The sequence below is a fragment of the Rhinopithecus roxellana genome, chromosome 12, assembly GCF_007565055.1.
Source record: "Rhinopithecus roxellana isolate Shanxi Qingling chromosome 12, ASM756505v1, whole genome shotgun sequence".
NCBI lineage: Eukaryota > Metazoa > Chordata > Mammalia > Primates > Cercopithecidae > Rhinopithecus > Rhinopithecus roxellana.
The window spans coordinates 14,430,049-14,455,250 of NC_044560.1; the positions used below are offsets into that span (position 1 = coordinate 14,430,049).

Below are 25,202 nucleotides of genomic sequence, written 5' to 3' on the forward strand. Positions count from 1 at the left end.
GCTGGCTGGTGCTGGGCGGGCGGGCCCCGGAATTGTCATTTCTTTGTTTCCGAAGGCGGAGGAGGCTCAGAGCCCCCCCTCCCCGTGCCACCCCCTCCCCCCCGGGTGCTGGCTCCATGTCTGTGTGACCGGTCCCAGGGGTAGAGTCCAGGCCCGACGCGGGGCGGGCCGGCGGCGGCGGCGGCTGAGGTGAGAGACGGCGGCGCCGGCGCGGGCACCCGGCCCCCCAGCGGGAGGATGAAGCGGCGGAACGCCGACTGCAGTAAGCTCCGCCGCCCCCTAAAGCGGAACCGGATCACCGAGGGCATCTACGGCAGGTGAGCGGCTGCGCCCCCACTCCGCGGGCGCCGGCCCTGCGGTCCCCCGCCAGCTCGGAGGGGCCTGGCCCCGTTATGTAACCCCGACTAGGCCGCACTCCCGCCCCGGGGGCTCTCCTGAGGAGCACTGGCCCGGGAGCAGCTGGCTGGCCCACCGGGGGTGCCCCCCGGGGGCGCGGGGCGTGGCGAGGGCCGGCCCGGCCCGGCCGGGTGGGGAGGGTGCGGCGGGCGCTAGCTGAGGGAGCCGCTGCGCCGCCGTTGGAAGCGCCGGGCCCGCCGGGGGGAGGGGCGGAGAGCCCCCCAACCAGCCCGGCGCTCCCAAGCATCCCGGCCGTGCCGCTGGGCCCAGAGGGCCGCTCCCGCGAGCCCTGACTTGCAGCCTCTGGTCCCCGAGCCCCCCGGTGGCTTGGGAGTTTGCCGGCCTGAGCCAGGAGGCGCGTGGACCACAGCGCGAGGGGGTGGGGGAGGCTGACAAAGTTCAGAGCCCACTGTGGCCCCTCGTTCCCCCAAGCTGCCAGCAGAGTGGCCTGGGGCCATGCTGTCACTTCTTTCGCCTTCTACTTCCCATATGGGATCTCAAACTTGGCACCGAGGGCTGAAGCTGATACCCCCAAATCATGCCCTGTGGCCCTGCTCCAGACTCGAAAGGGTCTGATGACCAGTTTTTCAGCAAATACTGTTTTGACAATTCCAAGCAGATAGCTTGCTTTGAACGTTTTTAAAAAGGGTTTTTCTCCAAACTCTCTCTCTCTCTTTTTTTTTTATCCGTAAGAAAAGCAGTGTCCCTTTAAATAGAAGTTGAATTCAGTCCATCGGTAGAGAAAGACAACAGGTTCATGGGGCAACTTACTATCATAGCTTCCCCAAGTCGATTTGTGTACGACTGTTTTCTGGTTCTTCTCAGAATGTTAATTGTAAATGGTATTTGTCTTGATACAGATTTCGGTGGAGAGGTAATTAGTTTACAAAGGAGAATTCTCAGCATGTGGATATAGGCTTAATTGAGTCCTCATGGTGCTTTACAATTAGCTCTTCTAGCTGTGGGATTTCAAGAAATATGTGAGGTAGCTGATGACACCCAAGTTGTCTTAACATAACTGTACACCTTGCACATGCTCTTGTTTACAGATGTGGAATGATTGCTTTCCACAAGCAGCTGACTGTTGTAAACACTGGGGATCTTCTTCAAGTTTAAAAGCATTGAGAAGTCACAGTAAAAAGTTCTTGGGTATACTCTTATAAAATAAGCCATAGAGCATAGGAGTAATTCATTCATTCAACAGTTATATGTACTGTGTGCCAGGAACTCTTCTAATTAGTGAAGATAAAGCAGTGAATAAAACAGATTCGAATCTATGCTGAATCAATCAAACTTGACCATTTTAACTGAAACTGTAAAAGCAAACAATTTTTCCTACACATAGATGGAGGAAAGGTCTCTTAAATTCACGTTACGTACACTACACATTCTTGAATTAAAGAAAGTTTTTCCCTCTTGGCTACTGAAAAATATTTGACCAACTTAACATTAATGGTAACATAAGAATAGGAAAGGGATATTAAACAGAGTTGGTAGACTTAGCACAACTGTGGCATTTGAATAGCTGCTATTTACAGTAACATAAGATGATGTACCTCCATTTATAGCAAGAAGATCGAGAGTTCCATATTGTTTACATGTTTTCTGCTGTATTTCAATTTCTTTGTACTTGAACAAATAGACCCAGTTTACAATCTGCGCCATAATAGCTACTCAAGTGTGAATCTATGTGAAGAAGTGAATTCATTGTTTAATGAAGATTTATCATCATTAAAAAGCCATCTGATGGCTTTTGAAATTTGAATTTCTTACCCTAAAAGTTAATTGTAAATACTCCATGCAAGTTATTCAGAGGTTCATCTGCAAAATTTTAAAAATCAACAGTGCATTAGCCTTAAATCTTCTTACATTTCTCTTTTGCATTCTTTAAGTTAAATGTTAATAAAAGACCTAAATGTATTTTAAGACCTACCTGTCTTTCTTGGTTGGAGCATCATATATCAAATGAGCGTTTCAACTCACTTCTCTGTTTCTTGGTTTATATTATGGAGTATTGGACTGAAGAACAAGATTTTTTCCCCCCAATTCTGTTTTTAAAGAGATTTAGAAAAATTTCCTGTTATTTCTAAAGCAAACAGGATGAGTGGACTGATTATAAACTAGAATGCTTGAGGATTCATGAATATCAAATTTCTGGTGATCATCAAATTTAAGTCTATACTAAGTTGTTCTTCACACCATCTATTGCCCATTTTGTTTCTCAACAACATCTGGCCAATTTTGGATTCATTAAACAGAGAGCCTTGTTTTTTTCCTGGGGCTGTGTTGACAGTTTTGATAACCACTGTCTACTGTTTCATAGCCAAACCTTTTATGAACTTATTATTTTCATGTTCTCAGTCTGTACAACTTTCTGAGCCTTGGCATAGGAAGGAGGCAGCTGTGGTGAAAAGCGCACTGGACTGCAGGAATCAGGAGACCCAGGATCAGACTCGAAATACCAGCTCTGCTACTTTAGGCAGACAGGGCATCCACAGCTTTAAGCCCCAGTTCTCCCATCTTCAAGTGAGTTTTGAGGACTAAAGGAGATATGTACAGTTTGTGAAATGCTTCATAAATCCTAGTGTAGTTTACAGATACTGTTTACCATGTTGTTACTATCACAGTTTAACATGTGTGGCTTATTTTTTAAGTAGGCAGGAAATACTGTAAGATTTGGTGCAACTGTAAACAAAATTGAGGAGCCAAAACAAGGGGTCAGTTGCTCTTTGGTCTTGCTTTAAAAAATCCTGTTGTGGAGACACTTTTAAATCATGGGCTGTAGTCCAACAACTGTTACTGAGGTGACTGTCAAATGATATCGTTTATTGTGAGTATCATGGCTGTCTTGGAATTCTGTTTCAGGGCGAGATACAAGGAAAATTAATTTTAGGCATTATATTAATGTAATCTGCATTTATACCTATGAAACATCATTTGAAAATTGAAACATACTATAGAAATATTTTAATTCAGTTAATAATTAAAAATAGGAGAAAGGAAATAGAAATAGTGGTCTTTTCATCTTACTAGGGGCTAAAGTTCGATGTAGTTCTAAAAAAATCTGACCCAGCCCAGAGCCTGACACAGAGTAGACATTCAGTGTTCAATAAATGTTGAGTGAGTAAATTAATAAATAAATGAATATAAGCTAGTCCATTTCATTCAAGAAGTGCCTACGTTGTTCAGGGAGTTGTGGAGGATACAGGATAACACATGGCTCATTGTCTTCAAGGGATTTACAGTCTAGTAGGCCGTAGTAATACCGTCTTAAATTTGTACAGTGGTTTAGAGTTTCCAAAGAACTTTAAGTTCTGTTCAAGTAAAAATATTTCTGTTGTACTAAATTTTAGCTTACTGTTTTAGTGGTTCACCTGACACATTAATAGCTGTATTTTGCTCTGTGCCATTTTATGATGAAGTAGACAGTTGCCACTAAATAGGGAGTCTTTTCTATCTCAAATGAGATAGATATGAAAGTACTTTAAAAATTATGAACATAAGTTATTAAGTACCTAACTCTTGTATATCTAGGGTCCTTTGGTTTTCTGGACTAGGTTCTCTCCCAGTGTCTGCCTTGACACATGTGCACCAGACATTCCCAATAGTAATATCTCACTGCAGATGTGATTTTACATGTGAGGTGAGGTTAGGGTACTATGTAGTTTTTAAAAGCCTTAAGGGGATTCTGTATGGTTTACCCCCCACCTCTCACCCTGCCGTACTTTCCACTCCCTTCCCTCAGAGAATTACTGACTTTATAATACAAAAATGAGGAGATAAGATATAGTAAGTAGAAGGAGGCAGAAACATTTGTGTTTAAAGTATACATATATTCCAAGATTCTACAGTTAAATAGTTATTTATACAAGTGAATATAATATGAATTTTAAGTAAGGTATATGTTTTAAGCTTCTGGAAATGATTTTATATCTGCATTACTGGTAGCTGAAGGAAGTACCCCTTCACTGTGTATTTAAGACTGCTTCCTGTCTTCGTGTACTGGATTCTGCTTGTAGTGCTGTGTGAAGCTTAGGCAGTGCAGTATTGTACCTGACTGTCATATTTTTGCAGCTTAATGCCTTAAATCTAGGACTAAGAACTCAGCACTGGTATGCATGTTATTATTTCCCATTTTTATTTCAGAGAAAAATTCTCTGGTCCTTGGGGCTCCTCAAAAATGACTTTTTAAAGTGATTAAATTTTACATTCTTCTCAACTTCCCAATTTCCTTTTTCAGACCCTTGTCTACATTTGATCTCCAGAGATTTCATTTGACTGCTTTTTCTGCCTCCTTAATGATGTTTTCTAAGTCTAGTTTTAGACTCCTTTGGGCTATGCTTATTAAAGTCACTGCAGGCTGTCATGACCCTTGGCTGCCTTGATTGGACATGTGTTCTGCAACTGAAACCCCAGATACCTGTGTTGCAACCTCATAGCCTAAAAGCATTTTGGTAATCTTGGTAGGCTTTAACTTTAACAATCCTGGACCTGGCGCAAAAGTGACAGATTCTGTATTGTTTTAGAGCAGTGTTGGGTAAGGAGAAATGGAAATGTTTTCATTAACCTGTGCAGTGAAGTGTTTGTTAGGTAAACTCTTCTATTTGTGGTTTTCACAAAATACACTTTAAAAATTGGCTGCACTGGGATGAAAAAGCACTTTCCTCCAACTTTCATTATGATTCTTCCTGTCTGAGCAGTCTTGGCAGTTTAGTTTCATTAGGTGTTTTGAAAATCCCTTTAAATTGCTGCTGGGTTGAGGAGGGGAACAGGAGAGAATGTGATTCACTTCACATTATTTGCTTAAAAGCTTCCTGTTTGATCAGTGATAGTCTCCTTTTTCTTCACATTGATTCCTCATGGCCTTTCTTGAACTTCACTAGATTTAGAGACTGATCTTAATGGTAGGTTTAACAAATAATTATTTTCATTTTCTTACTGGTTATATGCTTGTATATATCTCATGGACCCAGTCCGTGTTCTGTAAGCATTTATGTTCTTAGAATCTTTTTCTTTGGCCATGTCTCCCAGATCTCCCCACTGATACTGTTAACCCTTTGGGATTTTATGTATATAAATGTGCACCTTGTTTTATCTGTTTCTAGGCTACCATCTTGTGGAGTTTGGAGGGCAAGTAGAAATTTCACAGACATAGTTAAGTGAAATACTGTAATTAGGTTACTTTTCTTCATAAAATTTAGTGTGCTCTTCAAATATACTGATTTCTTTATTCCCAGGCTTACTAGATTTGGGCATAATTATTTTACTTGGCTCTTTCTCAAGAATTAAGTCCAGAAGAAAAATAAGTTGGCTGTCCAGCAAGCTGCATAAGTAGAAAGGTACATACAACAGTAGATACACACATCCCTGTTAGACTTTTTCCACTGTGAATTTCTTCAGATACTTAAGTAGTGACTTTTCAAAGCCTCTCACCTTGCATCCTGGCAATGGGAACTTGAAAAAAGTTAATCAACTTTTAGAGAATGTTGAGGCTTTGTGTCTTTAATTTGGCATTTAACTGACATCAAATTATCTCAGCTGATCAGCCTTCCAAGGCACTTGTCATCCCTGGCCTTTGAAGACATTCATAGTACTGACCTTGATTACTTTATATTTTTTTTCTCTGCTGCCTTTAAGGATATGATATGCCCACTTTGAGTCACGGGATTGTGGTACCAAAACCAATGTATGCCTCACCCCATCTCCTTTGTTACCTTCTGTTTTTCAGAGCTTTTGCATTTAGTGATTAAAATGGTGTAACTGGTCCACTTTTATTTATCTGTTCTTATCACTGATGCATTTGAACTGTTTAGGACCGATTTCCCACCCAGCACAGAGGAGTGGCTAGAAATAATCTCATTCTGTTTTTTAATTTTACTGTTACATTGTTCATCTTCAAAACACTTTTTTTTTTGAGACAGGGTCTCATTCTGTTGCCTAGGCTGGAGTGCAGCAGTGAGATCACAGCTCACTGTATGCTTCATCTCCTGGGTTCAAGAGGTCCTCACACTTCAGCCGACTGAGTAGCTAGGCCCAAAGGCGTGTACTACCGTGCCTGGCTTTTTTTTTTTTTTGCATTTTCATAGATGGAGTCTCGCCAAGTTGTATAGGCTGGTCTTGAACTCCTGGGCTCAAGTGAGCCATTCACTTTGACCTCTCAAAGTGCTGGGATTATAGGCATGAGCCACAGCACCCACCCAACACTTTTAAAAACCAAATAAGTGGCTGAGTAGTAAAGTCAGTACGTTGCCTATCTTGTAGCAAGAACGATTGAACATTAAAGAGAATGAATACTATGTTCATGTCCAAAATAAGGATTCCTGTCTCAGAAAAGAGAGGTACTGTCTGAGACTTGAGTCTTCTTTCTCAGATGTAATAAGAATTTTTGGCCGGATGTGATGGCTGTAACCCCAGCACTTTGGGAGGCTGAGGCAAGAGGATCACTTGAGTCCAGGAGTTCAAGACTAGCCTAGGTAACAGAGAGAGACCTCATCTCTACTAAAATTCAAAAAAATTAGCGGGGTGTGGTGTCACATTCTTGTAGTCCCAGCTACTCGGGAGGCTGAGGCGGGAGGATCATGTGAGCCCAGGAGTTTGAGGCTGCAGTGTGCCATGATCGTGTTACTACACTCCAGCCTGGGCAATAGAGCAAGACTCTGTGTCAAAAAGAGTATTGGCTGGGTGTGGTGGTTAATATAATCCCAAAGTGCTGATATTACAGGTGTGAGCCACCACAACCAGCCCCCAACTTAAAGGAAAAAAAAAAAAATCTAGAATGGAAATCGCTAAAAAAGATTTTCACAGTTTTGTGGTATAACATTTTTATAAAGGTCTGTATAGACCACAGAGATATCAAGAACAGATATTGTAACCTAATGCAGGTGGTGAGTTTTAGAATTTCTGTTTCAAGAATACTTTTAACAGTGTGGAGTCTGTGGGGTTTAGGAAGGGGAGGAGTGAAGAAGCATAGGAGGGAGAGAAAACAACTCACAGGCTCTAAAAAAAACCTGTTAACATTATATAAACGTTAGAAATTCATTTCATAAGGGAATCAAAATTATGCTTCATATAATTGATAGTAATAATCTGCTTAATCACACCTTACATTTGTATCATACTTGTAACTTTTCCAGATGTTTTCATATTAATTATCTAATTTTATCCTCACAAGTGTGAAATAGGCAGAGTAGTTATTGCCATTTTATAGGAAAAAAACCCTGAGGAATAGAGAACTAAAAAGCTGCAAGGCACGGTTGAAAGAGTACAGAAAGAGAAATCAGGAGACTGCAGAATTTACACAACAGTGTAAATTCTATGTGGAACACTATGTTGCTGCTAAAATGAATAAGGGAAATGTCTATATAAAGAAGTGGACATGGCTGGGCCTCGTAGCTCATGCCTATGTAATCCCACCACTTTGGGAGGTTGAGGTGGGTGGGTCACCCGAGGTCAGGAGTTCAAGACCAGCCTGGCCAACATGGCAAAACCCCATCTATACTAAAAATACAAAAATTAGCTGGGCGTGGTAGCATGAGCCTGTAATCCCAGCTACTTGAGAGACCGAGGCAGGAGAACTGCTTGAACCTGGGAGGCAGAGGTTGCAGTGAGTCGAGATCACACCACTGCACTCCAGCCTGGGCAACAGAGTGAGACTGTCTCAAGAAAAATAAAATAAAATAAAAAACTAAAAAAAAAGAAATGGACATGTCAAACAGAAACCTGTTTTTGTTAAGAAAGAAACACATTTGTTTATATAGAAAAAACAAACTATATTTATGAATTATATAACAGCAGTCATCTTGGGGCAGGGCTACTAAGGGCTTTTATATTATACATTATATGACCTTTTTAATAACAAGTATGTGTTGCTTCTTTTTAACTTTTCATTTTGAAATAATTTTAGATTTAAACAGAAAAGTCACAAAAATAGTACAAAGTACTTACACCTTAGTGAAAGGTACCTTATTTATTTATTTATTTATTTATTTTTAAAGAAGGAAAAATAGCCAGGCATGGTGGCTCATGCCTGTCACCTTTGCTACTTGGGAGGCTAAGGTGGGAGGATTGCTTGAGCTCAGGAGGTTGGAGGTTGCAGTAAGTTGTGATTGCACCACTGCGCTACAGCCTGGGAGACAGAGTGTAAGTCTGACAAAAATAAACAAACAAAAAAGGGCATATTTCACACTGTTAGATTTGTTATTGCAGTGGCTGCACATGTACGTGTGTGTGTGTATAATTGACACTAGAAAGGTTCCCTTTGCAGTATGCAGAAGGCCTAGAATAGAAGAGAGAATTATGGAACAGATTGGTCTTCTCAGCCTGCTCCCCTTTTTTGAATTGTATACAAGGAGGTGCCTGCAGAATGCAGCAGTGGTTCCAGTTTATTTTATCTTAAGGCTCACACACAACTTTCTATAGTTTTTTTTCTTGTCAAAAATTTTTTTTATCTCTGGATCTCTTTACACTCTTAAAAATGATTGAGGCGGGACGCGGTGGCTCATACCTGTAATCGCAGCACTTTGGGAGGCCGAGACGAGTAGATCACCTGAGGTCGGGAGTTCGAGACCAGCCTGACCAACATGGAGAAACCCCGTCTCTACTAAAAATGCAAAATTAGCCAGGCACATGGTGGCACATGCCTGTAATCCCAGCTACTTGGGAGGCTGACGCAGGAGAATCACTTGAATCCGGGAGGCAGAGGCTGTGGTGAGCAGAGATCACGCCTTTGCATTCCAGCCTGGGCAACGAGCGAAACTTTGTCTCCAAAAAAAAAAAAAAAAAAGATTGAGAACATCTTAGAGATTTGGTTTATATGGATTATATCTACCAATATTTACTGTATCAGAAGTTAAAACTGGCTTGGCTCATGCCTGTAATCCCAACATTTTGGGAGGTCAAAGTAGGAGGATTACTTGAGCCCAGGATCTTACTTTGCTGACCAACCTGTGCAACATAGCGACATCCCATCTCTACAAAAAAAAAAAAAAAAAAAAAAAAAACACCAAAAAATTAGCCAAGCATGGTGGCATGTGCCCATAGTCCTAATTACTCTGGAGGCTGAAGTAGGAGGATCATTCGAGCCCAGGTTGAGGTTGAGGCTGCAGTGAGCTATGATTGTACCACTGCACTTCAACCTGGGCAACAAAGGAAGATCCCAATTCTGGGGGGGGAAAAAAAAAAGGAAGGAAGAAAAGAAAAGTTAAAACAGAAAAATTTAAAACATTAGTTCACTTAACAGTAACAATAAATTACCGGGCACAGTGGTTCACGCCTCTAATCCCAGCACTTTGGGAGGCCGAGGTGGGTGGATCGCCTGAGGTCAGGAGTTCAAGACCAGCCTGGCCAACATGGTGAAACCCCGTCTCTACTAAATACAAAAATTAGCCAGGCGTGGTGGTAGGCGCCTATAATCCCAGCTACTCAAGAGGCTGAGGTGGGAGAATCACTTGAACCTGGGAGGTAGAGGTTGCAGTGAGCCAAGATCGCGCCATTGCACTCCAGCCTGGGCGACAGAGTGAGACTCCATCTCAAAAAAAAAGTGGCTGGGCGCGGTGGCTCACACCTGTAATCCCAGCACTTTGGGAGGCCGAGGCGGGCAGATCACGAGGTTAGGGGATCGAGACCATCCTGGCTAACACGGTGAAACCCCGTCTCTCCTAAAAATGCAAAAAATTAGCTGGGCGTGGTGGCAGGCGCCTGTAGTCCCAGCTACTTGGGAGGCTGAGGCAGGAGAATGGCGTGAACCTGGGAGGCGGAGCTTGCAGTGAGCCGAGATGGCACCATTGCACTCCAGCCTGGGCTGCTGAGCGAGACTCTGTCTCAAAAAAAAAAAAAAAAAAAAGTAACAATAGATTAATAAATTCGTGAGAAGACTGGTGTGGTTTTACATTTTCGCATAGCTCTTTAGTGTGTGGCGTACTAGAAGATACTTTGAGAACCACTGTTGTCGTCAGAGCCAGTGGCAGGTAGGCCAAGTGGAGTGATAGTCTGGCACCCAGAACATGCTTATTAAATTCATTTCTTCATAGTGAAGAACATTCAGAACAGATGGGAGCAGGTTCATGGTAATCCTTCAGGCAGAAGCTGTATTGGTTATCTTGGTTGATGTTGCTTTGTCTAGACACCTTCCCAGTCGGTCACCTGTGTGTCATCTCTCCCTCTATATTCATTGTAAGTATGTGCTTTGGTAAAAGTCCTACTGTCAGTCCTAAACACTTTTCTACATTACAGATCATTCATTCAACTTTTTTTTTTTTTTTTTTTTTTTTTTTGAGACGGAGTTTTGCTCTTGTTGCCCAGACTGGAGTGCAGTGGTATGATCTCGGCTCACTGTAACCTCTGCCTCCCGGGTTCAAGTGATTCTCCTGCTTCAGCCTCCAGAGTAGCTGGGATTACAGGCATCCGCCTGGCTAATTTTTTTTGTATTTTTAATAGAGACGGGGTTTCACCATGTTGGCCAGGCTGGTCTCAAACTCCTGACTTCAGGTGATCCGCCTGCCTCAGCCTCCCAAAGTGCTGGGATTATACGCATGAGCCAGTGTCCCTGGCCTCAAAAAATATTTTTTGAGGAAAAAAAAAATAGTTAAGCTCCTATAGTCAGAGTGCTGTGCTGGGCACTAAGGAGATAAAGCAGAGAACAAAATGGGCAGCTCCTTTTTTCTTGTGGACTTTACATCCGAACAGCTAATTACACAAAGTATTATTTAATTATCATTGTGATTCAATGTTCTTATAGTACAGGATGCTATGTGAGTATGCAGTGGGGTCCTAGTCTTTACTTTGGGGTTAGGGCGGCTTATTGTGAGGAAGTGATACTTGTACTGTGTGCCGAAGGATGAGTAGCGTTGGAAGTGCTTCATTTAGTTTTAATTGTACTTAGGCAGGGATCTTGGCTTTGACTCAGAAAGAAATGTAGAAAAATGGAAGAACTAACCCTGAACAGTTTGAATGTTCCCAGTTAACAGGACAGTCAACAGTTTGGTGATAAGTACTGATTATCTGATTACGATATTGTCTTTTTTTCTGAGACATCCTGTAATTGAGTGGAAATTCCATGACAATGAGAAATTTATATTATATACCAGTGCTTCTAAAACTTGATTGTATGCACAAGTAGCTGAGGGGTCTGGTTAAAATGCAGGCTTAGATTAAATAAGTCCTGAAATTCTGCTTTTCTCAAAAGCTCATATATGACAGCGATTCTGCTATTCCAGAGACCAGTACTTTGATTAGCAAATGGCCAGTATGAGACTTCAGGTAGAGTATAAGCCAGATAAGAGGCTGAATGAATGTTCTAGAGTCGATGTCCAGTAGAGAGAGATACAGAAAAGATAAAGATAACAGAAAAGATAAAGCAGTTTGGTCTAGGAAGTATCATGGCAGATACTGAATGCAAAAGGTGACTCACAGCTGCCTTTACCGAGAGGACAGAAAAGCTGGGATTGAGATGGATGGCTACTAGCAGAGCCAGTGAAATATTCCACAGACTCATTTCTGTAGTGAGCACTAAGTGAACTAAATGGCCATTAGTCTGCCTAGGGAAAAGGTCAGGTACTGAGGATTGATGGCCAGCTCCTGGTAATTGTGTGGGCTCCAGAAAATGATCTAGATGATAAGCAGCTAGAGATACTGGAAAAAAGGTGCACTTTACTTGGAATAAGAAGAATGTTGAATACTGCTTCTCATTAATCGTAGATGATTAATCTATGGATGGAGAGTACAGCTAAATGGATTGAGGTAAAAAATGGTTGTAAATGGCAAAGGTAGGAGTAGAATGGGGGGGAAATCTTATAGTTAATATTCACTTTGATAGAGTCACCACCATTAAGCCTAACAATTGCATAAGACTTCTTAATTTCATTGGCACTCAGAATAGAAGCTTACAAGACCCTCAGAAGATGTTATTCATTTGCCCTTGTTTCAATATATTATTTTGGAAAATATCTTTTTGTTGCAGTTATGCTTTAAAATTTTGTTTAAGATACAGTATAGTTACTAGCAAATTTATTTGAATCAGAGAATCAAGGTAACATCAAATTAGCCATGAGTCATATAATGAACGGTATATAAAAGTATTTTATATTTAATAATATTTTCTTCATGGTTTAAAAGCAATGTTTTAGAATGCCATGATAGCTTAAATCCCTGTCTGATTTTCTCATCCTTTGGAATATCATCTCTTTAGATTTGGTAAAAATCTTATGACCTTCAGAATATGAAAGGAGAGGAATTAGGGCTTTTACTGTGATGAGCGGTCATTTTAGATTACTTGTCTTTTAACTTCTGTACATGTACCTACAGAAGGATGAGAGGCATGATTTACTGATGGAGAGGGCTAAGTGAATACTGAATCAGGCAGCTGTCTTAAACTTCCAAAACCTCTAAGACTGAAATGACTCAATAGAATTCAAGATTAGTCTTAGAGAAAGTCAGCTTTGTTAATTAGGTTATCTCTTGATTTTAGAGGCAGGCCTGCCTGAAATGAGAGCCAGAGGAAAGTTGAGGGTATGGCATATGTTTGTAAAAGATCAAGTTTTATTAGATATCTGTATTTCTAAACCATGACTCAGTAAGAACTGGGTGTCAAGGAACATCAAAAGTATGAAAGCAGTTGTTTGAAAAGAAATGTATCAAAAGGAACCCTGCCTTAAAGTTATGCAATTGAAAAAGAACAGTCACTAACAAAGATGGTAATTTTTGAACTGCCTTAGTTTTAAATGATTGAATTATTAAAAAGTACATGTTCAACATGCTGCCATTCTTTGGATAATGCTATCTAAATAGTGAAGTGGAATGTTGCCATGGCAGGATCTGACTGGGATGTGACTGGGATCCTGCCATGCCTTGGGGGCATTTTGGGCAGAAAGCAATTGGGCATTTTGGGCAGAAAGCAATTGGGCATTTTGGGCAGAAAGCAATTTCTTCTCTGCTTTGGGAATGGTAAGGGCTAGACCTGATGGGGTACCCTTCATGTCTCATTCAGCTACATTCCAGAGATAGCTCCGTAGGGAAAAGGATTAATCAGGAAAATGACTATATTTCCATGCCTTTTTTTTTTTTTTTTTTTTTTTAAGAGATGGGTTCTTGGCCAGGCACAGTGGCTCATGCCTATAATCCCAGCACTTTGGGAGGCCAAGGTGGGCAGATCACTTGAGGTCAGGAGTTTGAGACCAGCCTGGCCAACATGGTGAAAACACGTCTCTACTAAAAAAATACAAAAATTAGCTGGGCATGGTGTGGTGGTGTGCACCTGTAGTCTCAGCTACTTGGGAGGCTGAGGCAGGAGGATTGCTCAAATCCGGGAAGTGGAGGTTGCAGTGAGCTGAGATCACGCCACCGCACTCCAGCCTGGGTGAAACTCAGTCTCAAGAAAAAGAAAGAGATGGGGTCTCATTTGTTGACCAGGCTAGACTTGAACACCTGGGCTCAAATGATCCTCCTACCTCAGCCTCCCAAATAGCTGGGACTACAGGTGCATGCCACTGCTTCTAGCTATGCCGTTTTTAAAAAAATACTCTGAAACCATGGTGGAGAGGCTGTTACTCCTTTTTCAAGATGTAGAAACAGTTCTAGACACAAGGAAAAAACCTCTTAAAGTCAAGCACCTTGGAAATCTAGTTTCAAACTAGATTTGTGCTCCCAAATACCTGCATGAATCAGTTGTGTTTTTTGTTTGTTTTTGTTTTTGTTTTGAGACAGGGTCTTGCTCTGTCACCCAGGCTGGAGTGCAGTGGCACAGTTATGGCTCACAGCAGCATGGACCTCCCAGGTTCAAACAATTCTTCTACCTCAGCCTCCTGAGTAGCTGGGACTACAAGTGTGTGCCACCACACCTGGCTAATTTTTAATTTTTTTGTACAGATGGGGTCTCACTATGTTGCCCAGGCTGGTCTTGAACTCCTGGACACAAGCAACCCTCCCATCTTGGCCACCCAAAGTGTTGGGATTACAGGTATAAGCCACTGTGCCTGGCCCTCATTTGTTCTAGAATACAATGTGCATTGCTCTCCACTAGGTCAGTTATGGATTTAATGAGTGAGAATTACAAGGGCTCTGTCTTCATCAGGCCAGCAGAACTCTAGTGAAATGAAACTAAAAGGTGGGACTTAGGATTCAAGACTGTGTTCTGGCCAGACGCATACCTGAAATCCCAACACTTTGGGAGGGCGAGGCAGGTGGAGCCCAGGAGTTTGAGACCAGCCTGGGTAACATGGTGAGACCCCATCTCTATAAAACATTTAAAAAAAAAAATAGCCAAATGTGGCACATGCCTATATTACCACCTACTTGGGAAGCTGAGGTAGAAGGATTACTTGAGCCCAGGAGATTGAGGCTGCTGTGAGCTATGATCTTGCCACTGCGCTTCATCCTGGGAGACAGCGCAAGACCCTGTCTCAAAAAAAAAAGATTGCACTCTTTTGTGATTTGCTTCAGGTTCCTTTACAGCAAACCTCTTAGTAGAAACTTACTATCAAACCTAAATAAGTTCTAAGGATAAATATTAGAAATCTACCCTAGATGACAAATTATGTATCACTGTGAATACTGTATCATTGAGGGTCAAATGTTTCTGTTCTTGACATCTCTTACCTGAATGGCTTCAAAGGGCACAAAATAAATCCTCAATGCTGGATTCCTGCTTTTTTTTCCCCTTTTTTCTTTTTTTCCTTTTCTTTTTTTTTATTTTACTTTAAGTTCTTGCCTTTGTTTTTGTTTTTTTTCTCCAAGTATGTCTTTTGTATCTTATTGGAATATATTTCAAAATTATTTATTAAAAATCTCAATTTTGTTGTTTTTTTAAATGACTAACTTGATCACATCAGTATTGGAATGTTTGTATTTGTCCCAAGTGAAAGTGAATTTTAGGTATTTCCAATTTGTATATTGTGGAAAATATTTTTTAATACCTAAATTTGACCTCCAGAATTGGCAGGATTAGGAGCACAGAAATAGAGGCTTGTTAACAAGTAGAATCTAAAGACTTCTGTTGTCCATTATGCAACTAATGAACTGGAAAATTGACCTATGGAGTATATGAAAAATAATATTTTTTTCTGTGTCCTTACCTTGTTTGATCGACTGCAGTGGTTACATATGTGTCCTAACTGGCTTGTCTGAGTATTTCTGTTTAACACAAGTCCAGAGGGAACTGGGAACACATATTTACATATCAACTGGAGCATGGCTTAGATGTTTAAGGGTTTTTTTTTTAATGTACGTTTTTGTGCTTTCGCAGCCCTTGGTAGTGATTTAGCATCTGCTCCCTAAGTTTGTTTCTATTTGGGGAAGTCATTTGGTTTTTGTTTGGTTAATGCAGATGAATACTATATACAGAGGCAAGCGGAAAAAAGGGAAAAAAAGACAGAATTCTTTAAGCATGTAAGGATGTGCATCAAGAATTTCAAAGACTCTTCGAACAGATGTAGAGGGGTGGGGAAACAGCAAATTTGAATCCTTTCAACTGTGACATTTTCTTCTAATGAAGAACAGCTTGAAAGCTGTAATTTTGAGAGTGTTGCAGTATTTTGAAGTCAGACACTTAGCACATTTTTAAAATAGTGGTGGGATTTAAATGTTTTTTTTCCATCTTAAGTGGAATTAAGCATTTTTGGCGATCATCTTATCTTGATAGTTTTGAGTCTGAGAATGAACACCAGAGAGCATTTAAAATGCGGATAGGCCATGGCAGCATCTCTTTTTTGTGCTTTATCTCCATTGTTTTCAAGATATATGGAGGTATTTTTTTGTCGTTTTTAAACAGAAACAGTGAATTTTCTATTTCTAGTTATTCACAAATGACCTTAAATTAATTCGTTATTTTTATATTTTGCAGTACATTTTTATACCTGAAATTCCTGGTGGTGTGGGCACTTGTCCTCCTAGCCGATTTTGTCCTGGAGTTCAGATTTGAATACCTGTGGCCATTCTGGCTTTTCATCAGAAGCGTCTATGATTCCTTCAGATACCAGGGACTGGTATGTTTACTAATACACGTTTTCCGTGTGTGGGGACCGTTCAGCTGTTTAAAATAGATGTTATTAGCAATAGTCAGGTGACTATGTTAGGATTAGCTTATAGGGTCCGTTAACTGAAATTGACCTCTAAACTATTTTGTCTAAACCCATTGATCAAATAGTTACATTTTTTCCTCCTGTCCCATTCCAGTGAAACAGAACAGTGGAGGAAGCAATAATTACTCAGGCTTTTGGAGGGTGGCAACCTAGTCTGGGGATGGCATCCCTTCCCCTTCCATTTCCCGTTGCAACCAATAAAGGCCGTTCCTACCTTTAAAAAAAAAAAAAAAGATTGCTCAGTCCTGCTTTGAAGTGTTTGTGGGTTCCCTGTTGCTAGGTTAGTGATTGGATTTGAGTTAGAGTAGTGTTTCAAACGTTTTGGTCTCAGGGCCCCTTTTCACTCTTAAAAACTATTGAGGACTCCAGAGAGCCTTTGTTAATGTGGGTTATATCTGTCCAGATTTACTGTATTATAAGTTAAAACTGAGAAAAATTTAAAATACATACTTATTAACTCACTTAAACATAATAGGCCCATTACATGTTAATAGAAATTACATTTTTAAGTGAAAAATAGCTATATTTTCTAAAACAAACAATATAGAACAGTGGCTCTATTTTTGTAAATCTCTAATATCTAGCTCAATGGAAGACACCTACATTCTCATATCTGCTTCTGAAGTCGGTCTGTTACTGTATCACATGTCATGTAACTTACAGAAAATTCCACCATATGCATGAGTGAGTGTAAAAAAGGCAGATAACATCTTAGTATTGTTATGAAAATAGTTTTAACCTCAAAGAGCCTTTGGAGGGATCTCAAAGATACCCCAGAAATCCCCAAACCACATTTAGACAGCTGCTAGATTGGAGCAAACATAGGCCTGGGCTTGTTCCCTTGATTAATGTGTTAATTCTGTTGTGTTCTATAGCCACATCTTAAAACTATAACTCTCCCACCCAGGCCTGGTGCTTTGGTCAGAGCAAATCCATGCTTTAAAAAGATGGTTTCGGCTCATGTTCTATTGGTGATTGTGGTGTCCAGAGGAAAACTACATTATTAAAATTATTATTAAGTTGGTGCAATTACTTTTGCCCCAATTACTTTTGCACCGACCTAATAGCATCAGTATATGTCTTACTAATATTATGGTTCATCTGTGCTCCAGAAAGCCTGTCTTTTAAGAATGAAGCTCTTTAGGAATGGTTTGTGAGGAGAGAGAAGACTTTTCTGTATTAAAATTCTAGTTTTTTCAGGGCTGGACCTGGTGGTTCACGCCTGTAATCCCAGCACTTTGGGAGGCCAAGGCGGGCGGATCACAAGGTCAGGAGATTGAGACCATCCTGACTGGCATGGTGAAACCCCATCTCTACTAAAATTACAAAAAATTAGTTGGGCCTGGTGGCACATGCCTATAGTCACAGCTACTCAGGAGGCTGAGGCAGGAGAATCGCTTGAACCCGGGAGGTGGAAGTTGCAGAGAGCCAAGATCGCACCACCGCACTCCAACTGGGGTGACAGAGTGAGACTCCATCTCCAAAACAAACAAAAAAAATTCCAGTTCTTTTAGGTAACCCACATTTATTTGGAATCCAAACGAATTCACTGTGGGCTTACCTCAGTTCATTCTGATCCAGTTCTTTTTCATGATTTGAGGACCATAAAGTAGTAGTATTCTTTAATGTTAAAGTAACCAGTACTTTTTTATTTTATTTTTTTTGAGACGGAGTCTCACTCTGTCGCCCAGGCTGGAGTGTGCAACACGCAAGCTCACTGCAAGCTCCGCCTCCCGGGTTCACACCATTCTCCTGTCTCAGCCTCCCGAGTAGCTGGGACTACAGGCGCCTGCCACCTCGCCCGGCTAAAGTTTTGTATTTTTAGTAGAGATGGGGTTTCATTGTGTTAGCCAAGATGGTCTCAATTGCCTGACCTCGTAATCCGCCCACCTCTGCCTCCCAAAGTGCTGGGATTACAGGCGTGAGCCGTCGCACCTGGCCACCGCTACTTTTTATATGGTTGATTTTAAATGTTTAAAATCTCCTTTTGTGAATTTGCTCTATAGTTACCAAGTTATCTTTTAGCAGTTTCAATAATTTTGTCCAACATACATTTAACAACACGTGGTTGAAAATAACAAGTTCTAAGATGTGTCTTTTATTTTGTTTTCTTTTTCCCTTTAGGCCTTCTCAGTATTTTTTGTTTGTGTAGCATTTACGTCAAATATAATATGCCTGCTGTTCATCCCCATACAGTGGCTTTTTTTTGCTGCCAGCACATATGTATGGGTTCAGTACGTATGGCACACAGGTAAGTCTTAATGATTGCTTAGATGGATAGAAATTTTAGATTCAAATTTTTTAATGTGGTTATTTCTTTGGATACATTATTTAGAGTTCAGTTTAATGTGGACATTTTAAAGTTTTCTTAATAGATTATAATATACCTTCAAATATATATATCTTTTTCATTATTTGAATCAAAACTTTAAGTTGTTATGATTTGATATTTCAGTTACAGACATTGCAGGTACCAACTCTCACTCTGAATATATCTTTTTTTAAAAAAATAGTTGGAGTGACTTCTGTCTAGGTATACTTGAAGATAGCCATGTGCCAAAAAAGAAAAAAATGTTCATGGAATTTCATCATTGAAAGGAATGTCATTTAGATGAACCCTTAATTTGGCACAAGAATCCCCACAGCATCCCTGGCACATGGTGGTTTTACCTGTCATGGAAAACCTACAGTAACAAGGAACTTACCTACCATTCCTGGTACCCTACTCTGTTTTTGGGAGGTATAAAATAAAGTTCTTCCTCATATTAGCCAGAATTTTCTTCCTTATGTTTTGACCCAGTATATCTTAACTGTTTTTGGGCTTGTTGATTCCTTTTTTAAAATTTCTATTTATGTATTTTTTTTAAGATGGGGTCTCACTATGTTGCCCAGGCTGGACTTGAACTCCTGGGCTCAAATGATCCTCCCACCTCAGCCTCCTAAGTATCAGGACTAAGCCACAGCTTGCTGATTTCTTAGAGGATCTAAAGAGGTTTTCCCAGAAAAGTACAAGGAAATGTGTAAAACTTTTCCTTAAAATGTCAAGGGGGACAGGCGCAGTGGCTCACGCCTGTAATCCCAGCATTTTGGGAGGCTGAGGTGGGCAGATCACCTGAGGGCAGGAGTTTGAGACCAACGTGGCCAACATGGCGAAAGCCTGTCTCTACTAAAAATACAAAAATTAGCTGCGTGTGGTGGCGCATGCTTGTAATCCCAGCTACTTAGGAGGCTGAGGCAGGAGAATCGCTTGAACCTGGGAGGCAGAGGTGGCACTTAGCCAAGATCGCACCACTGCACTCCAGCCTGGGTGACAGAGTGAGACTCCATCTCAAAAGACACAGAAGAAACAAAACAAAAAATATTAAGGGACCTACCAGACCATCCCCTCAATCCCAAACATTGAACCTCTGCATTAGAGCCACACTGAATGAATGTGATCTCCCTTCCATGTTAACATTTCTTTAGAGATTTAAAGACACTGTCATAACCTCTTAAGTCTTTTCTGTAGGCAAGAACACCTCTGGTTTCATCAGCTTTTCCTTATTATTTTAAGCACTCTTACTCTCCTAGTCTGCCTACCTCAGTGGTTCTCTACACTGTTGCAGGTGTATTCCAACTAGAGTAGAGCTCCTTACTTCTTAGAGCTGTACTTCCATTACTTCAAACTAAGATCAGATGAGATACTTTGACAGCCTCAGCCCACTGTGAAAGCCAGAGTTTGGTATGCACTAGGATTTGAGGATTGGCTCTCAGAATCAAACTTGTCTGCAAAGCTGCATGAAACTTGATTCTTGGGCCCAGCTACAACCTTTAGGATTTTGACAAGAGAGGGAGCACCAAATAATAAAAGCTGTCTGGACCAACATTCATTCTCTTCTCAGAACTGCTAAGATGATGATGTTGGCCCATGTAGAAAACACAATTGAGCTCTGTTTTTTAAAGTATCTGCTATGAATGAGCATGCTTTTCTCCATGTTTTACACTCTTTCATATCTGACTTGATTTATAAGCTACTATGAAGGTTCCTTAGTCTGCTTTCCTCTAATTAAAGTGATTTTTCTTCCCACCAGTTTTTAATTTGTATTTCCTTATCCTGGGCCTCAGTTTCGAGTGAGCTGCCTTTTACACTTGTCACTCTCCCTAGGTCTCAACTTCTCTGTTATATAAAGGTGGAGTAATCTAAATAATGGCTAAAGAACCTTCCACCTCAAATATTCTGTGACTCTGATGAGCTGTGGCGATTTCTTAAATTTCTTTAGTAATATCTTAGTAGTGGAGAAAAAACTAACCGTATAACTATTAATAGAACCTATTGGGAACTGGTTCAGTGGGTGACCCACAGGGCAGCAGTGTAGCTAAAGTCATAAAATACTACTGGCCCCTCTTTAGCCCTAGGCTCAGAAATGAATATTGGAATAGCTAAGTTATGAAATATGTTTTAATTTGGGATGACTAGTGCTTAAACAAACGAAACAAAAAACTGCTCTTATTGGGCTGACAAAGATGAGTGTAATTTCTATAACTTGGGGTAGTTTTTCTTACAGTTGTTAAAATTTAAAATTATTTCCTGACAATATTAGGAATGGTTGATGAAATTATGTATGAGTACAAAGAATAATATTGTAGCATAAGCTTTTTTCCTGGTGGTTAAGAGGGGAAAAAAACAGGATATAAAACTATGTACAATATGATTATTATACTTGCTCAAAAAGGCTTTCAGTGTGATTTTGTTTATTTCATAGATGTAGAATACAGGTATTTTGTCTAATTTTTCTATTTCTTCTGTAATGTGCTTATTGTGTTTTTTTAACCTTATAAATTAATATAGAGAATAGGGCAGATAAATATTTGAAAATGCATTTTGAAATGATTTTGAAAATGCATTGTCCTGTGTGTTCCTGTTTTTCCTCCTACATTGTGAAAATACCTATTTTTGGGCTGGGCACGGTGACTCACACCTACAGTCCCAGCACTTTGGGAGGCCAAGGCGGATGGATCATTTGAGTTCAGGAGTTCAAAACCAACCTAGCCAAAATGGCGAAACTCGTCTCTACTAAAAATACAAAAATTAGCCGGACATGGTGGCATGTGCCTGTAATCTCAGCTGCTCAGGAGGCTGAGGCAGGAAAATCGCTTGAATCCGGGAGATGGAGGTTGCAGTGAAGTGAGATTGTGCCACTACACTCCAGCCTGGGCAACAGAGCCAGACTGTGACTGTCTAAAAAAAAAAGAAAAAGAAAAGGAAAAAAATAAAATATCTGTTTTTGTTGTGTTAAATTCTTAAGAATGGTTGAGACCATTAGCTGGCTTCACAGAGCATCCAGTGTCAACTTCACTCAGGTACTAGGACTAGGACTAAGGGAGGTTCTCCTCAGAAGCAGATTTAGTACTGTCTCTGAACTTGGGCCCAGTTTGTTTAGACTCTGGGGTTTACTCTTCAACAAAATGAGGAGGTTAGACAAAATAATCTTCCTAGTTTCAAGATACTATGATTTTTCTTTAGTTTCCAAAGATCCTTAGCAAAAAGTCACTGATTTTTTCCCACTCATGCCCATGTAGTCCACATTCATAAATACCCCATCATTAGTCATGTCCTGATATAGATGGACCTACCCTGCAGATTTTGATTCTAAAAGCCAATGGACATTTGCCTTTATTTGCACCTTATTTTGTTGCAAGTTGCTTTTTCCTCCCATGAAAATTGTTTTTAATTACAAAAGGAATATGAGTTTGTGCTTTAGAAAAAATTTTTTTGAACAGTACTTAAGTGTCAGAAACATTTCTTTGTCCTACAACTTGTTCTTACTTACAGATTTTATTTTATTTTTTATTTTATTTATTTATTTTTGAGACGGAGTCTTGCTCTGTCGCCCAGGCTGGAGTGCAGTGGCCGGATCTCAGCTCACTGCAAGCTCCGCCTCCCGGGTTCATGCCATTCTCCTGCCTCAGCCTCCCGAGTAGCTGGGACTACAGGTGCCCGCCACCTCACCTGGCTAGTTTTTTGTATTTTTTTAGTAGAGACAGGGTTTCACTGTGTTAGCCACGATGGTCTCGATCTCCTGACCTCGTGATCTGCCCATCTCGGCCTCGCAGAGTGCTGGGATTACAGGCTTGAGCCACTGCGCCGGGCCGGTTTTATTTTTTTTATGTCATTTCGTGACAGTGCAGATCTTCCTCATTCTTTAGGAAACCTTCAACATATTTCATTGTATAGATTTATCATAACGTTTCCTCTTGATGAACATTTAAATTCTAAATTTTTGCTTTTGCAAATAATGTTATGGTGAATTTTTATTTTTATTTTTTTTTGAGGCGAAGTCTCGCGCTGTTGCCCAGGCTGGAGTGCAATGGCGCAATCTCAGCTCACTGCAACCTCCACCTCCTGGGTTCAAGCAAATCCTCTGCCTCAGCCTCCTGAGTAACTGGAATTACAGGTGTGCGCCACCATGCCCAGCTAATTTTTATATTTTAGTAGAGATAGGGTTTCACCATGTTAGGCTGGTCTTGAACTCCTGACCTCGTGATCCGCCCACCTCGGCCTCCCAAAGTGCTGGGATTACAAGCATGAGCCACCATGCCTGGCGCTACAGTGAATTAATTAATTAATTAATTAATTAATTAATTTGAGACGGAATTTTGCTCTTGTTGCCCAGGCTAGAGTGCAGTGGTGCAATCTCGGCTCACTGTAACGTCTGCCTCCCAGGTTCAAGCGATTCTCCTGCCTTAGCCTCCCAAGTAGCTGGGATTACAGGCACCTACCACCATGCCTGGCTAATTTTTGTATTTTTAGTAGAAACAGGGTTTTGCCATGTTGGCCAGGCTGGTCTTCAACTCCCAACCTCAGGTGATCCGCCCTCCTGGGCCTCCCAAAGTGCTGGGATTAAAGGCGTGAACCACCACACCCAGCCCAGTGAATATTTTTTATATATTTATCTCTAGGCTCTTTTATGTTTCTATAGGGTAGATTCTTACAAGTGGAATTTTTGGGCCGGGTGTAGTGGCTCACACCTGTAATCCCAGCACTTTGGGAGGCCAAGGCAGGCAGATCACAAGGTCAGCAGATCAAGACCATCCTGGCTAACACGGTGAAACCCCCTCTCTACTAAAAATACAAAAAATTAGCCGGTCGTAGTGGCGGGCGCCTGTAGTCCCAGCTATTCATGAGGTTGAGACAGGAGAATTGCTTGAACCCAAGAAGCGGAGCTTACAGTGAGCTGAGATCGCACCACTGCCCTCCAGCCTGGGCGACAGAGCGAGACTCAGTCTCAAAAAAAAATAAAAAATAAAAAAAGAAGTGGAATTTCTGGGTAAAGGAAAGCTGCAAGTATTTAAATTTAAATGCCAAATTGCCATCTAAAATAGTTGCCCCAATTTATATTATTGCCAAGTATGAAAATGAACCTTTCCCCATACCCTCCCTGTGCTATTATCTGTCTTTAAAAATTTTATCTAATAGTTAAGAAAATGGAATCTGATTGTTTTAATTTGTGTTTCTCTGATCAGTAGTTAACATCTTTTTGTATGTTTTTTAGCCATCTATAGTTCTTCTTTTGCGACTTGTAAATTATTTTCTTCAGTTACCTTTTATTGATTTATGGGAGCTCTTTGTATGTCAGGGCTATGAATCCTTTGTTTTACATACATTGTAAATATTTTTTGCCAGGATGTTTGTCTTTTATTTTTGTCAGTGATTCTGTGGAATCACTTGTCATATAAAAGCTTTCAGTTTGGATCAGTTTGCCTTTTAATTTAGTTTAGGTGAAGATCTTAATGACAGTTACTATCGTTGAATTAGTCTCCCAAACAATCCATCTGTTAGTTACTATATCATTCATTCATGCTTGCCTCTATGCTGCTTTCCCACAGAAAGGGGAGTGTGTTTGCCTACAGTGTCTCTCTGGATCCTCTTTGTTTATATTGAAGCAGCCATTAGATTTAAAGATCTCAAAAACTTTCATGTAGACCTTTGTCGTCCATTTGCTGCTCACTGGTAAGTATTACATAAATTGTTTGTGTGTGTATATATGTGTGTGTATGTGTGTATGTATATATATATATACATATATACGTATATATATATATTTTTTTAGATGGAGTCCCACTCTGTCACCCAGGCTGGAATGCAGTGGCATGATCTTGGTTATGCAACCTCTGCCTCCTGGCTTCAAGCGATTTTCCTGCCTCAGCCTCCCAAGTAGCTGGGATTACAGGCATGTGCCACCATGCCTGGCTAATTTTTGTATTTTTAGTAGAGACAGGGTTTCATCGTATTGGCCAGGCTGGTCTCGAACTCCTGACCTCAAGTAATCCACCTGCCTCGGCCTCCCAAAGTGCTGGGATTATAGGCGTGAGCCACCGCACCCAGCCAGTATTATATTCTTTATCTATAATTCATTTCACTGTAGAATATTAAGTTCAACTGTAAATTTATTCTTAGAAAGTTTACATGGACCCAGAAAGCGGTACAGCATGGTTGGAAAGAGCAGATGAGTGAATCCCAGCTCTGTCCCCTGACAGCTGTGTTGCCTTGTGTGTCTCATTGCCTCTAAGCCATGGTTTTCTTACCTGCCTCTCTGGATCATGGGAAAAAGGAACTGAAGTGATACATCTAAAGTATTCAACCTAATGCCAAGCACATAGGTGTCTGATGAATGTTAGCTATGTTTATTATAATCAGGTAAAGATTCCAGAAGGTCTTGATGAAATATATGGCTATTTCATGAAACTTAAAATAAT

At 40.7% G+C, this 25,202-nt stretch overlaps 1 protein-coding gene across 1 annotated transcript in view; it reads left to right on the forward strand.

Moving 5' to 3' along the window:
• MACO1 (macoilin 1) overlaps positions 1-25,202 on the forward strand; it is a 71,233-nt gene continuing 46,031 nt past the window's right edge. Inside the window, exons 1-4 of the mRNA XM_030913081.1 lie at positions 1-317; positions 16,229-16,370; positions 18,591-18,717; positions 24,333-24,456. Of these exons, the coding sequence (XP_030768941.1) occupies positions 238-317; positions 16,229-16,370; positions 18,591-18,717; positions 24,333-24,456 (473 nt within the window). The 5' untranslated portion in view covers positions 1-237. The remainder of the gene's footprint in view (positions 318-16,228; positions 16,371-18,590; positions 18,718-24,332; positions 24,457-25,202) is intronic.